Below are 15,893 nucleotides of genomic sequence, written 5' to 3' on the forward strand. Positions count from 1 at the left end.
TTATAAGTACTAGTATACAGAAAAGAAAAATAAATAAAGAATATTTGGGTATTATGAATCTCAAAAACAAGTGGCTACCCTTTGAACAAATCTTGTACACAACTAATGTGAACAAATGTAAACAAATCAAAACCAAGTCTTGAGTAAACTTTAAAAAATTATAAAAAATAATAATAGAAATAAAGAAGGAAAGTTACTTCATCCACAGACAAAGATATCATAATTGACATTTGCTTCCAAACCATAAATAGTTGATTTAGAAACTAACCATGGTTAATTATCTAGGATAGAAATGACTGTGGTCAACTGTAGCAATTGAACAAGAATTATCAGTGTTAAAGTAGTGATGTAACTTTTGTGTGATCTCATTGAGTTCCATTGCATCCTCATCCATAAAAGGAGGGTTAGAAGGGGCAGGTAATGGTTCATTATCTTTTGCTAACATTTTTAGTACTGTTGACATTGATGGTCTTAATGACGGGTCTTCTTGGGTGCAAAGAAGTCCTACTTGTATCGCTTTTGTCGCTTCCTTTTTGGTAAGTGGTGTTATGATTAAGTTCGGGTCAAAGATTTCTTCTGCCTTATTTTGCTGGAAATGATTCCATGCCTGTTATAATGATTAGTATTCTCGTATCAGTTTCATTTATGCCAGTTATCAACGGAAAGCTGTTAATGACAAATATGCCCCTGAATCTAGTCAAATACAGTTGATAGTGATTTCTAAGGCATTTTCTTGTTCATTTTTACAACTCATAGACATGTCAAAAATATAGTATTCATAAAAGGTTGAAACCGACCGAACCATCCAAACGGTCAGGTTTTGATGGCTTGACAGTTTAACAGTTTGGTCTGGTCTGGAACTTAGAACAGGCCATTAACCTTATTATTCATATATACTTTTTCATATTATTTCGAAAAGAAAAATAAAAGAGCCAGTTCAAACCACTAAAACTGAACCGTTAAACTGTCAAACCAGTAAAACCTGCCAGTTGGGTCGACCCACCGACCTGACCAAACCGAACAGTAAACACCGTAACCAAAAAGCTTTTTAAGTTATGGGTATTTTTGTCATTTATCAATCCTTCACTTAGTTTTAAGCGAGTTTCATACGATTAGTAACGTTGTTTCAAAATCTAAGAAGGCCTATGCATACAATATCCCGGCAAAAACTAAAAAAATATATAAAAAATAAATAAAAGAAAATTATTATACTTACAATAGCAACTAAGCTTTCCGTATACTCAGTGTTTTTGCTTTTATTGTTTTCTATTCCAGTAACCACCTCTAGAACCAAAACACCAAAGCTATAGACGTCTGCTTTTTCAGTCAACTGACCATGAGCTAGGTACTCTGGAGCCATATAGCCTCTGTTGATGTTCAAAAAACAATAAACAAACTAGCTACTAATATAAAACTTTTAAAAGGGGAAATTAAGATACTTACAATGTTCCTGCAATCGCAGTGCTAATGTGACTCTTATCATCTTGAAAAGATCGGGCCAACCCAAAATCAGCTATTTTAGCACGGAACTTCAAGTCTAATAAGATGTTAGCGGCTTTAATATCCCTGTGAATAATCCGACATTTGGTATTTTCATGAAGGTAAACAAGGCCTTCTGCTGTACTAATGATGATATTATATCTCTTTTCCCAGTTTAGATTCCTTCCTTTTATTGCATCTGCAGAAGTTTACAAATTCATTACATGTATTATATAATACTAATAGTTAATAAAATTTTGATATAAGATGGCAAACTTTCAAAAGAAAAACATAATGATTGACAATATTAAACTTACCAAAAATGAAGTGGTCGAGGCTCATGTTGGGTAGATATTCATAAATAAGAATGCTTTCGGGCCCTGAACAGCTGCATCCTAACAGCCTGACCAGATTTTTGTGTTGGACGCTGCTAATCATGTTGACTTCATTATAGAAATCTGCTGCTCTGAATTTATTGTTGAAGAAAAGTCTTTTCACTGCTATTTCTCGTCCATCTGAAAGTACCCCCTGAGAAGATTTAAATGTTCTGCTTTAGTTATGTAACAGTGTCTATAACCAAATTTAAGCGGAAGTGACAAAATGTGCAAGTTGTATAACAGGTCAAACTACTTTAGTATCTATAACTTGATTTCTATTTTGCTAAGTTTAAACTGGTTACTAAAATCAGAAAAAATGTAAAGTTTGTTTCTGTTTTGTGCAATTTTCTCTTAAAAACGCACTTTAGGCGGCTTTTGACACATTTGAGCTATATCTTTTTATCAATTTTTTTGTTATCTTACCTATTTGGCCCATTAGAGATTAAGTGTAACCTGAAACATGGGTCAAAATTATCAGTTTTAGTTTGAATTACAACCTTGTAGACGGTCCCGAATCCTCCTTGTCCCAGTTTATTTAACTCATCCCATTTTCCTGTGGCTTTCTCAACAGTGGAGTATTTGAAATTTAAGCTGCTGTCATTAAGCATCTTTGCCATTTTCTTGGCATCATAAGAACCTAAAACATTGAGCAATCATTAGGATTTTACAAGAATCCTGCAAAATATTTATGTTACTAAAATTATAACAAGCCCAACAATGTAATAGTTTTAAAAACTGGCTTATACCTTTTCTTTTCTTCTGTATATATCTGTGTTTCCAAATATATACAGCAATCATTGAAGCAACTATGATAAGTGCCACAGAACTAACAACAGAAACAACAATTGCAATTATCTTCCCTGCAAAATCCGTAAACAAAAAACATATGAGACGCAAAGAAAACTCGAACGATGATTATGCTGATTTTATTTGTAACTGTTCAATTAATTTCTTAAAATTTTATTAACAATGGTCAATGGTATCATTACATGTGAGACTGCAATATGGCAAGTCACATATTCCAAATGCTCTTGTGGTAAAATCTTTACAATTTGAAGTAAAGATTCAATAATATATTAATTTTGACTTAGATTTTAACTATATATTCATCATATTTTACCAATGCATTAAGCAATTACCTACTACCTTTTCTTGTTAATAAATGGTTATCGGTATACCATGTTAGAAAAATCTAATTGAGTATACATTGTAATAGTAGTAACACTTGTTTCTTTCGGTTAGAAATAGAATTTGCATTTCGATTAATTTTCCAATGAGTGCTTCATTTCTTTCGGATGTCATTTGTTCGTTTGGGAGGTCACTCGTTCGTTTGGGATGTCATTTTTTCGTTTATAAGGTCATTTGTCGTTTGGGATGTCATTTGTTCGTTTGGGAGGTCATTCGTTCGTTTGGGATGTTATTTGTTCGTTTGGAGGTCATTCGTTCGTTTGGGAGGTCATTCGTTCATTTAGGATGTCACTCATTTGGGAGGTCATTTGTTCGTTTGGAAGGTCATTCGTTCGTTTAACTACAGGAAATTTGGTCACACAGGTTTAAAAATCAAAGACCTCAACTTATGTTTTTTAAAGCTCATTATGTCCTACAAAATCATTTTAAATTAAATAGAACCTATTTTTATAGTAAGAGCATTATAATCATATACAAGTATACAACTCATCAACTTTTCATAAAAAGTTTAGCAAAATATGACTGTGATTACCGAGCCCAGCCTAGCCCAGCCCAACCCAACACAACTACCCCAGCCCGGCCCGGCTCAACACAACTACCCCAGCCCAACCCAGCTCACCCCAGCCTAGCCCCACCCAGCCACCCAGCCCAGCCCAACCGAGCCCACTCAGTCCAACCAAACCCATCCCAGCCCAACCGAGCCCAGCTCAATCCAACCAAACCCAGCCCAGCCCAACCAAGCCCCGTCCAACACAACCCAACCCAGCCCGGTCCCAGTTATATAATTTAATTCAGTAGCATTATTGTTACCTCTATTGGCAGAGCTGTTTGCGAGCGGCCCAGAATTAAGAAAATTAGCATCCGAATACCTCATAAAACACCCCGCGTTCAACACACGACCCTCAGACCACGGCAAACATTTCGATATCTCCATCGACGCATTATCCAAACATGCAAGACAAGAACTCGGACTCAAAGTCCTCCAACAGTCCACCAACACATAAACCGACTCATTCCCACTATCCACCAACATCTCACCCCTACCAAAATACTTACTATTTCTTAACGCATCCGTTACAGCATTCGACACCGCCTGCTTCACAGCAGCTTGAAACGTTACATTCTTTCTTGTTGCATTGCCACAAACATAAGTGTCATCAGGCCCAGTATACTCATGGTAAAAACTATAATTCTGTACACGCATAATACAACCATCGAGATATATTCGACCACCGTTGTTAGGAAAGCAACTGGGGAGAACAGTACGTGCTTCCGCATAGCATAACATACAATCTAGTTGAGAAAGATCACCGTAGCATTGAGCAAAACCGTAGTTACCATCGGGTCCGGTACCGACAATAGCGGTTGCACTAGTTGAAGTACGCATTTGGGAGCCCAGGCTTCCCATCATGCCAACGAAGTTTGGGATGAAAAGGGTTTGATTGTGTTCTTTTTCTGGGTCACATATCATTTTGATGACTTGGGATCTTGCATCACCTTCTGTTGTTGATACTAGTTGTAGAGTTATGATTAAAATGGTGAGAATTGAAGCTGTGTGTGTTGATGCCTTCATCTTTGGCTAGAGAAACAAAGGAACTGAAATTATTCAATTATTGTAACATTAGAGCAACAAGGACGATATAAAGGAGTACGTTTGATTCGTACTCATGTGTGAACCCATGCTTATAATTATGGGACCAGTGACGGATTTAGAATTTTTTTTTATCTGGTTCGCTATTTTAAGATGCTCTAAATATATAAGAACGCGTATAAAAAAATTGGGTCGGGTTGACGATTCGGATTGGTTTAACGGTTCGGGTCAAGAAAGATTAATCATATAATAAAAAACGATATAATAACTAAAAAACATCATCATTAGAAACTAAAAAAACACGGGACTTAAAAACGATAATCTTTCGAAATAAAAAAAAAACTAACCTTATAGTTGTTCTTTACGAGTTTTCATCTTTTGAAAGCGTTGCATTACATCTTCGATCGAAACTTGTAGTAAAAACTCTCTTTCAATGTAGCAAATGCAAGAATCATTCATGTACCCGTCACCCATCCTATTACGTAGTTCCGTCTTCACATGCTTCATTGAAGAAAAACTTCTTTCAACACTAGCCGTTGCAACCGGTAGAACTAGTGACAATTTTATTAAACGATAAACCAACGGATAATCAATGTGTTTTCTTGTTTCCACCATCATTTTTGCAAGATCACTTACCCCTTTAAGATTGTCAAACCTCGAATCTTCTTTCACATTAGCAATGTAGTGGCCAAGTTAGCAAAATCTCGTTGCGGGAAATTATGCCCAATAGGTTGACATGGCCCTCTTAGCAAATATGTTCTTCTAATTTCATCTTTTTGATTAGGATGATATGATGAAATCGGCTTTCGATCTGAAGGATCCCATGGAAGATCATCCAATTCGACTCTTGCCAGATTATTACTACTAGATGGTGAAGGGTCTCGTGGCCTTCTCGATAAAAAACGGTCCATAATCTATCAAATTTAAGTTCTGTAAAAGCAAAAATAAAATTCAAAGCCCTAAAAAACTAACATCTTTTTTGAACACTCAATCATCAAAAGTCTCATTCTAACGAACTACAAAAGGGGCGGGATTCGGGAACGCACCTGAACGCGGAGGCCGGACTGCCGGAGGGTATCGGACTATCGGTGAGACGGCGACGGCGAGTTTCTGGTGTGACTGTGTGACTGTGAGTGTCGGAGTCGTCACCGTCGGCGAACGCGGAGGCCGGAGGATGTGTATTGTGGATTTAGGGTTTTTAATTTGTGGGAGCTACAGATGGAATTGGAGATTTGGAGGTGGTCGGCGTCTGTCTGTGTGACTGTGAGGTGGTCGGCGTCTCGGCGAGTTTCTTTCTCTACGGTAGAGGTGGACAGACAGACAGTGAGGGAAATTGGGGGTGTTTAGGGTTTTTAAGAAAGGTTTATAAGGGTAATAGAGCACAAAAGAAAAAGGCAAAAAAAAATAAGGTTGTGTCTTGTGTGAGACTCGAACCCGGGTCTGCACTCAAACACAATGCACGCCTTGCCACTAAGCCAGTATATGTTTTATGTATATATTTGAAACGAATTATATATATGGTTCAGCCCAGAAACACATGGTTCGCTAAAAAAGTCGCTATTAAATGCTCCACTACGGTTCGAAAAACACCTGGTTCGCTTGACCCGGTACTCACATGAATAAATCCGTCCCTGTATGGGACACGTGTAAGATGCAGAGCTATTAGAGTTTCATGGACTGTTTTCAGATCCAAGAATCTTTTGACTAAAGGGTGCACTTTCTGTTGGTAATTTCGAACCGCATTCACAAGTAATATAAGTAATATGAAAGGACTTACGTTGATAAGTCCGTCAAGGGGGTTTAGTATACTAATTGTAATATGATTAATATAATAATGTCTTGGTTATCAAGTTAGGATTAGATTATAAATATAGGGGCCTGATTAGAGGCTTTAGACGTGATCAATACAGAATTATTGTAACGAGTTTTTGAGTCAGTTTTCTCTTACGATAATAAATTATTGATTGACCTTGTGCCTTAAAGTGATATCAAGGCTTGGTGTAATTGTGGTCCAAGCTCGAGTATGGGGTGAGAAGAAGAATACTGGTTATGGAGTGCTTCATTAAGATTCCTTAAAATTTTGAATAAGTAATATAAAACTGCATAAAAACAAAACCATGTGTGTAGAAAGTGTGAAAGTTAGAAGTCATGAGCATTTTAATAACCAGAAAGAATGGCTCGTATATTGTTACTTAGCAGACTGGTTGGCTTCGTGATTGTAAGTAGTAAACAAAGTCAACAATAGGCACCGACCCATGTGGTTTATATTATTATTTTTATGTACTTCTCAAATAATTTGCATTTCATGCATCTTGGAAAAAGTATAAAAGCATAATTTCATAACCTTTTTCATAAGGTAGTTATGTGAACATATATCAATAACATACACATATAAAATTTATAAGAACTACTCAACAAGAAAATGTTAAAACATTTTTTAATGGCATAATAATTATTAAACAGAGAACTACAAGAATGATTCAACAAGAGAATGTTTTTAATTACCTCGTCCATTGTTGATTCTTTATGTTACTTTATGCATGAAAGATAATTAATAGCATTATAACAATAATACATAAAAGAATATATTATATCATTAGCAAAAAAGTAGCTTAAGTTCTTGCAACTTTTTTCAACTTTGATCTATTATGGACTTATGGTACACCTTGATTTTGTGTTATCATGTTCAATATGTCTTGTAATGGAATATGTATGAACATGAATATAAGTTCATTATATTATATGTATGAACTATGAAGTTGTTACCGACGAATCAAACATTCAAATCAGACTCCATGAGTCCATGACACATTGCATTTCAATTGATCATCAAATGGCTGTGGGCCAAGGGTTGACATTTAGCAATATGCTGTACAGATTCTAAAAGAGTTAAATAAACAATATATTGAGATTACGTATCGACGTGAACAATAAAAAGTGATACACACCAAAAGTTTACTTTTTTGAATCATCGGACGAAGAAATGAGGTTTCGCAATATTATTATGTTCCGATTTCAATAAGTTTTTGATATATTAATTATTAATCGGTGACGGGTTTAGAAATTTATTCAAGAATAATGGGTTTATGATAAAAAAATTTAGATGCGGTCGAAAATTGATAAGGCAAGTAATGTATATCCAACTATATCTATATTTATATCTATATTATATGATAAATAAAAGTCTCTTATGTAATCTTTCTTTTTTGAATTCTTTCTCACTATTTATTTTTTTATCCTGCTTCTTCAAAAACATTGATGTTAATATATCTCATACTTTTATAAGCTTTAACATCTAATTATGTAATTTTTGTTTTCAATCAAATAGTAATGGAAATTGAATTACATTAAATAATAATTAATGTATTTTTAAACCCATATATATATACACACACTGATTTTCACATATACTTTAATTTTGTTAATCGTTTCTCTATGTAATATATTTTTACACCTCAAAATATAAATAAAAATTAAAAAAAAATTATGTATTAACAAAATAAATTTCAAAAACTATAGGGTCGCTCGACCTCACAAGTCACACCTTATTTCAGGTCCACATAATCACTAGCGGACTTATGAATTTGTTTCTCTAATTCATTCAAAAATCAGGGGGCCACGACAGATAATTAAAGTCGGTTTAAAAATGGTATCATAATTAATATAAAAAGTAGCATTAAAAACTTATGAGGCCGCTTGACCCCGCACCTTATATCTGGTCCGCAATGGTATCTAAAGGCCTTATCAAGGTAATCAATTCTACCAGTAAATTCCATATTAATTTCCTTGTGATTTAAATCGCAAACTAACATATGATGAGGATCAAGTTTCTTTCATCTGAAAACAATTTAATACTTTCGCTAATTAACAATGTAGGCATGATTTTAGATCTGAATTTCTAACTTTCTACCAGACAAACTTTTGTTGTGAAGATCAATCCAAGATTCCAATCTATCTAATAAACTTATACACGTTTATTATAGACTTATCACTTGCTCATAGAGTGTCTAAAGGTCTAATCAATGTAACTAATTCTTCCATAAAATATCTCATTTTCTTACAATATAAACCACGAACTAACATATAATGAGTATCAAATTCTATCAAAATCACGTGGACGAATCAAAACCGTTTGATGTAATCAATCCACAGCTTATCATTAGTGGTGAATATCAGTTACTAACCGTAACCGGTTATTGATCAAACTAATTCCTAACTAGTTTTTTGAGTGGAAAATCCTTATTCTATGTTACTGATAAGTTGATAATAACCTATTGAAATTGACCTTATTAACACTAAGCGTACTAACCTACGTTTGGTTAATCACTAGCAGTTGACTGGTTTCTATGTGAAATTCCCTAACCGGTACCTAACCATCCGTTAGTAACCGGTTTCTTCTACACTGGTTATGATTTGTACCTCTTCTTACGATTAGAGGTGCAAACGAGCCGAGCTAAACCCGAGCTCGACTAGGCTCGAGCTCTGCTCGTTTAACTTGCACAGAGATCGAGCTTGGCTCGTTTACTATTAATCAAATTATTTTTTATATAATTATAATTATTTTTATATATTCTTTTCTATTATAACTTTATGTATAAAATAATATATATTACTTGGTTATTTTTATTTATTTTTTCATAACATTAGATATATTAATTAATAATTAGTAAATAAATATTTTAAAAAATTAAATAAATGACAGACTAGTTTAGGCTCGCAAGCCACCTCGAGCTCGATAAGTGAAGCCTAGGCTCGGGCTCGATTAAGCTCGGGTCGATCGAGCTTTTTAACAAGCCGATCTCGTGTAGCTCACAGCAGCTCGGCCCGTTTGCACCCCTACTTACGATCATCATTCAAAACCGTAAAATCTAGCAAACAACTCGTTGACTGATTAACATCATGATAGACATATAATTCCGATAATCAACAATGCAGGTATGATTATAACCTCATAATTTTAATAACTATATAACTATCCAAAGCAGCTGAAGATCTAAATCATCAATTCTAATCAAATTCGTCGTTGGAGAAAACGGTTATAACAACATCGATAGCACACAGTTACGTATCATCAATCAAATCGTAATAGCTTAAATCATGCGTAATACATGAAAACAGTTAAAACTTAAAAGTAATTAATCGAAGATCTAAATTCATACCTTTAATTTGACTACATTTAGATCACGAAATTAACCTAGCTTGCAGAAACGGATAGAAGCATGTAGGCTTGAATTGATAATGATAACTGATAAGAACGGTTAAGGTAGGTGAGGTATATATACAGGATGTGTACGTATAGACTGGACACAGTTAGGAAGTGGAAGAATAATTGATTGATTAATTAATTATATAATTAAGTTAACAATAACAATGGAAGAGGAAGATTGAGTTCCAGGTGCTACGTGATAACAAGAAGGCGAGCTTTATGGGATTGTGAATCTGTGTGGGACCCACATTTTTTAAAACAAAAAAATCTTATTGTTCTATAAAAATAAATTATGACACCCTAGTTTATTTGTTTGACAATTTATGTGATTGTAAATCTTACACTTGGTATATTTGTTGTTTAATACAAGGATTTGATTGAGATTTGTTGGATTAGACTTAAGTTAAAATAATTTGGAATGAGATTAAGAAGCAAGTAACACATGAAAATATGTGCGAATTGGTATCGGTTGCTTAGTTGCAAGATTTAATAAGTGAGAACAGTGATTAATAGGTTGCATAGACATGCTTATGTTGATCGTGCCATTAGCCTAGAGCACAATCCATTTACTTATCGTTCAATCCTTACCTAAAGTAGCTAGGTTTTATTGGGCACGATAGTTTGGAGTACTAAAAACTATTTGTCGAGTCAACACGTAATCAATCACACCAAAATGGACAAAATACATGTCGAGTCAACACGTAATCAATCGTTTGGAGTACTAAAAACCATTTGCAAGATTCAAGTGAGTGGATTAGAACCTTTTAACAGTATGTTTGATATAGATGTGACATAACTATAACACTTTAGGCAAATCATACATCTTTCCATTTTGTCAACAAAAGAGATATTGGGCCATAAATATCATTGTCTCAAGTCTCAACTCTCAAATATCAACAACGTGTTTTAGGCGTATTGGTCATGAATCCTACAAGAACTTCACAGTTAAATGTGTTCAGTTGGGAGTAACCCCATGATGAGAGACCAAATAAATTCATGAACTCCTTGTGGTCAAAGTGAACAAAATTGATGGTACGATTGATCGGATGTTACAATAACACAAATTTGTTAACTGATTACCTTTAAACACAAGTCATATCTAACAACGCCGGCATAACATCTATTTAACCAAAAAGTAACACAACCAAACTATATCACAAAATAAATATAAAACCAACCATCACAATACAAATATACAAGTGTGGAAAATGCATCAAAGTAAAACAAGAAATCATGTGGAAAAGTGGAAAACATAGTGTGTGTCGCCAAACTTTCACCGGAAAGTCTCACCAAGTGCCAACTTAGAGCCCCGTGAGATGAACCAGTGGGCATTTGGCCCAATAGCATCCGGGGTCTAATGGGTGCTCTCTTCATTTAGAGGTTTAAAGCTCAAATCATGCCGTAAGCGAGTTAAATGGATTTATGAACAGTTCAACGGTCAAATAATAAAAATAATATAAAAATGCCCATAAGGCCATAAATTGTTTTCCATTGCCAAGGCCCACATAATCTTTTCTCAGTTCTCTTGGGCTTTCTATAAAAAAATAAATAAACAAAAAGATAAAAATAATTCAGTCCAGTAAAATTTAACTAATCTCCATGCCGTGCTTCAACCGAAAGCCCGAGAATGCAGCCCATGCAATTACTTCAACCCAATTTAGTTTAATTTTCAGCCCACATTTTATTAAAAATCTTGGTTACTTACTTACTTGCAAAGTTGCATGTTGCAACCCGATTGATTTAAAGTTGAACATTTTATTCCGCCTTTTCTTTAATTGTATTCTCATGTTCAATCAGCTTCTCTTGTTTAGCTCTTCATTACCCCAAATATCTCCATTAAAGCAATAGTAATACTATATGTACCTGAAAACTTGAAAATGAGTTAAAGAAATCGTCGGATAACTTATTTGTAAACCGTCGTTTTTATCGATCACCATTACATGGAAAAAAAATGATTCGTGTGAGATAGTTAAAATTGAATTCGGGGTGAAAAAATAGAATTCGAGATGAGTCACAAGAAACACACGCATTTTCAGCTTTTTGTAATATACATGACATTTCACAATCTCACAAGTCATTTTAGTTTTCAATAAGTTAGATTCATGGGATCTCGTCGTCTATAGCATCGCGATTCATGAAACATGAATATATTAAGATCAAGCCCTTAAGCAGTTGAGAATTGTTACAATTAAACATATTTAAGAAATAGTATGATATTTTCCGTGTAGATTTTTTACTAACATCTAACGATTAAGGCAACTGATTTTCGTACATTAAAATAATATTTCTTCAAGATATAATATAATATATTAATAATGGAAGAAGTGTTTAGAAGGAAGAATCTTGGATCTATCAATAACTTCAAACGGATTCAAAAAGATGCAACGCACCATTTTGGGCCCCATGATTTTCAACTTACACAATTGAACACATACGAGTTTCTCAATAATATCATCAAATGAATTAAAGTACAAATAAAAGAAACATTTAGCACCCTTCACATTCAGTATACACGAATCGACCCCTCTAACATATAAATGTCCAACTTGAAAACTTGTTGGCACGTTTTGGCGGTCTTTACATGTCGAATACGTGTCAGGAACTATCGCCCATTTCAAAACCCGCTTTTCGAGCCGACTTGATAAAAAGTGTGCTTAAGTTAAGATGCACATGAGTTGGTTTTGGTGGATCAAGATGAACCAAAATCGAATATTTCAGTTTTGAAGACTATTTAGTTTCATTTTCAGTTTTACATATGAGTTCTCTTTGTTATGGGTCATTTTAAGTTTTGCATTTTGGCTTACACTGTTTGGGCTATAAAACTTGATCTGAAATAATGAATTTTAGTCACTTTTGGTCGAAAGCCTAAATGTATCGTCAACCAATTTACAACCAGAATAATGAGCTCGAGCCATAAACCCTAACAATATTTATAAAGATGTTTAATGTGTTTTGGTTTGGTTTTGGAATGAGGCATGATCGAAACGAAACATTAATTTTCAGTCTTGAGCATATAAAGAAAATAAAACAAAATTGAATTGCTATAGTTTCATAGTTTGTGTAAGTTATCAGGCCTAGTTTTGTCAATTATCTTAGTGTTGGATTAAGAGCATTGTCATCTCTTCTTTTATCTTCAAATAAAATGTTACAAGATTAAAAAAAATACTATATTTTCTCTCTCATTTTCAATTAAAATAATATTTTTTTTATACTTTTACAATTATATTTTCTCTCGCATTTGCTCATAACCACTTTCAACGCATATTAATAAATTATAGAGGGTAAACGATAACTTTTCAAATATACAGAAAAATCATTGTATTTTCCCTCCCTCCACTCACAATATCCTAAACCACTATCTCTACATTATAAAAATATCACTCACAGAATATAATGAATAGAGTATGATGCTCTAATTAGTCGGTTTTTTCTCACTTCTATTATGATAGATAACACAAACAATATTTATGATTTTTATATAAATTCTGAATTTGAATAAACCAATATGTATCACAAATAAAGTGGAAAATGAAACACATGTACCCCACTAAAGTTTCCTAAAATCATTATTTGGTAAAGATATTTTATAAAAACCTAAAGAAAAAAAAATCCAACATGCACATATTATCTTCAGGGTGGCTAATTGAAAGTTCTATGGAAAATAAAGGGCCTTTCTTAACAAATATTATAAGTCGTTAAACAAATATCAAGGCAAATTAGGGCCCACCAACGATGGCCCACTTTTCGGAAGTTTCTCTTTATTCAGCATCACGCACGTGATAAAGCTCTATTTCCGTGCCTTTCAAACGTCCATGCATGAAAATACGCCACGTGGCTGGTCTTTTTTCTTAATCATGTATAAAAGTTACACTAATTACCCTTCTTTCAAAAAGAGAAAAGGAAAACTAATTACCCTTGATTTGGGTATGATAATATAATGACACCCCTTGACTTATAGAAAAATAACATAACAAGATTCTCTGTTTTTTTTTAGAAGGGCCAACGAATTCTCTAAGTGAGCTGCTGGTTAAATTCATTTGATCTAGATACACTCGTCTTTTGATATGGGAAAAACTATCACCTAATGCAAACACCCGTGAACACTCGCCCGAAGGCATGACAGTGTCATGAAATAAAGCTCGTTCAGTTCAATGATCTAACTAATGAGCGTCACCTACTCACCTAGTCTTCCATCATCACCCTGGTGCCACTACAACTAAATGTCGTTGGTATGAATCGAATCTTGGTCACATAAAATACCAAATCTCTTTCTTACCACTCCACCACAAGCTCATTGACATCGTAACAAGATTCAAAATACGTTGAAATGGAATATTATATATTGAGTTAAGTGCCATTTCAGTACCTGTGGTTTGTCCAATTACGCAACTTTAGTACCGTCTTTGAATTTATTGCAAATGGCTATCTCACTTTTTAAAACTTGCAATTTTAGTACTTTTTTCTAACCCGTCTATTTTTTCCGTTAAGTCAAGGGTAAATTAGTAATTTCGATTATTTTATTTATTTTCTTTTTTGATCTAAGTGTCATTTTCATACCTGTGGTATGTTCAATTATGCAACCTTAGTACCTTTTTTTGAATTTATTGCAAGTTGATACTTTGATTAGTTTTGGATAGACAGACAAACCAAAAGAGATATTACATATTACATATTACAATTAAAAGATAACTATAAATACATGATAGAAGATGAAAAACATTCATGAAATGTATAACATATTTTTTTGCATTTTGTTCTTGATTGCCAATTTACTTCTAGTAGCTCAAGATCCGAGTTCATCTTAGCCATTTTTCTTGCATTTTCTTTATGTGCATTGATTTTTTTTTCAAAAGCTCGGGTATAATAACAATAGCTCTTTAACACATCAAAGGATCAAGCCAAATAACAATCTCACCAACTTCGCACCTCTTAGTATAACATCAACTGAACTTGTAGATGAATGACGGTTGACGAATCACATGGACAAAACAATATATCGTAATTTATTGAACTTGAAGATGAACAATGGTTTGGGTTTGAAGGATCAATGAGTGCGGGGAGGGGGGGTTGATACGTTCATTTAGGGTTAGAGATGATATTTTAATTGTAATATGACATATATTTGTTTGCCTGTCTATCCAAAACTAATCAAAGTATCTAGTTACAATAAATTCAAAAAAATGTACTAAAGTTGCGTAATTGAACAAACCAAAAGTATGAAAATGACACTTAGCTAAAAGAGAAAATAAATAAAATAATCGAAATTACTAATTTACTCCTGACTTAACAGACAAAATAGACAAGGATAGAAAAAAGTACTAAAATTGAAGTTTTAGAAAAGTGAGTCATTTGCAATAAACTCAAAGACGGTACTAAAGTTGCATAATTGGACAAACCGCATGTACTAAATGGCATTTAACTCTTATATATTTATATCACAACACATTAGAAAAAGAGTTAAAATATACATAGCATACTTACATATAATGAGCGACTTATGTTGCTAAAAACATTAAGGGATATTTATCATATATCGCTATGTTTTTTACATTGTATTTCCCTATATCACAACACTTTTAACCGTTTGTTTTCTTCGCATGACGACTTTAGATATATTTAATATTTCTTGCATAGCGACATAATAAAGAGTTTCATTTGTTTCATCACTAAAGGCATGCTCAGTCCGCCAAATTTAATAGAACTGAAATATGTATTCAATATTTTAATGTGTTTAGGTTGTGGCGCTAGAGATGCAAGGGTGGTGGCAGTAGCAGTATGACAACAGTGACGACGACTGATATACGATGAGTGCAGTTTTCTGATCGTTGTGATTGTTTTGTCACTTAACGGTATTACAAACTCAAATTCCTTCATTGAATTCCAATATCTATAAATTTTAGACCCTTTTATCATTTTTCAGTTCCAATTGTAATTACTTTAAAAAACTCCAATTCCTTAGAGAAAAAATATATATGAAACAACATAATCTTCCTATACATATGAATTCCACTAGACCATATCAAATAATAAAATCTTTTTTTTCTTTCTACCA

General features: G+C 33.7%; 1 protein-coding gene across 1 annotated transcript; it reads right to left on the reverse strand.

Moving 5' to 3' along the window:
* Window positions 1-230: 230 nt before the first annotated feature.
* Window positions 231-4,623, reverse strand: LOC143544268 (cysteine-rich receptor-like protein kinase 2). The gene is made up of 7 exons (XM_077036404.1): window positions 3,855-4,623; window positions 2,603-2,716; window positions 2,354-2,493; window positions 1,797-2,007; window positions 1,444-1,678; window positions 1,217-1,367; window positions 231-607 (listed from the first exon to the last, which is right to left on the reverse strand). The coding sequence occupies exons 1-7, from the start codon at window positions 4,615-4,617 to the stop codon at window positions 278-280; spliced, it is 1,944 nt and encodes a 647-aa protein (XP_076892519.1). The 5' UTR covers window positions 4,618-4,623; the 3' UTR covers window positions 231-277.
* Window positions 4,624-15,893: the final 11,270 nt, after the last annotated feature.

Source organism: Bidens hawaiensis, unplaced genomic scaffold (assembly GCF_021521415.1).
Source record: "Bidens hawaiensis isolate Kalapana, Puna unplaced genomic scaffold, B.hawaiensis_p1.1 tig00013505_1, whole genome shotgun sequence".
Classification (NCBI taxonomy): domain Eukaryota; kingdom Viridiplantae; phylum Streptophyta; class Magnoliopsida; order Asterales; family Asteraceae; genus Bidens; species Bidens hawaiensis.

What these genes read in the sequence shown, in the direction of transcription:
- LOC143544268 (XM_077036404.1), bottom strand. Translation starts at nt 4,617, where the DNA reads ATGAAGGCATCAACACACACAGCTTCAATTCTCACCATTTTAATCATA. An exon ending in GATTCGGGACCGTCTACAAG is followed by an intron (nt 2,008 to 2,353) that starts GTTGTAATTCAA and finishes AAATCTTCTCAG; the next exon opens with GGGGTACTTTCAGATGGACG. An exon ending in ACTGCGATTGCAGGAACATT is followed by an intron (nt 1,368 to 1,443) that starts GTAAGTATCTTA and finishes GAACATCAACAG; the next exon opens with AGGCTATATGGCTCCAGAGT.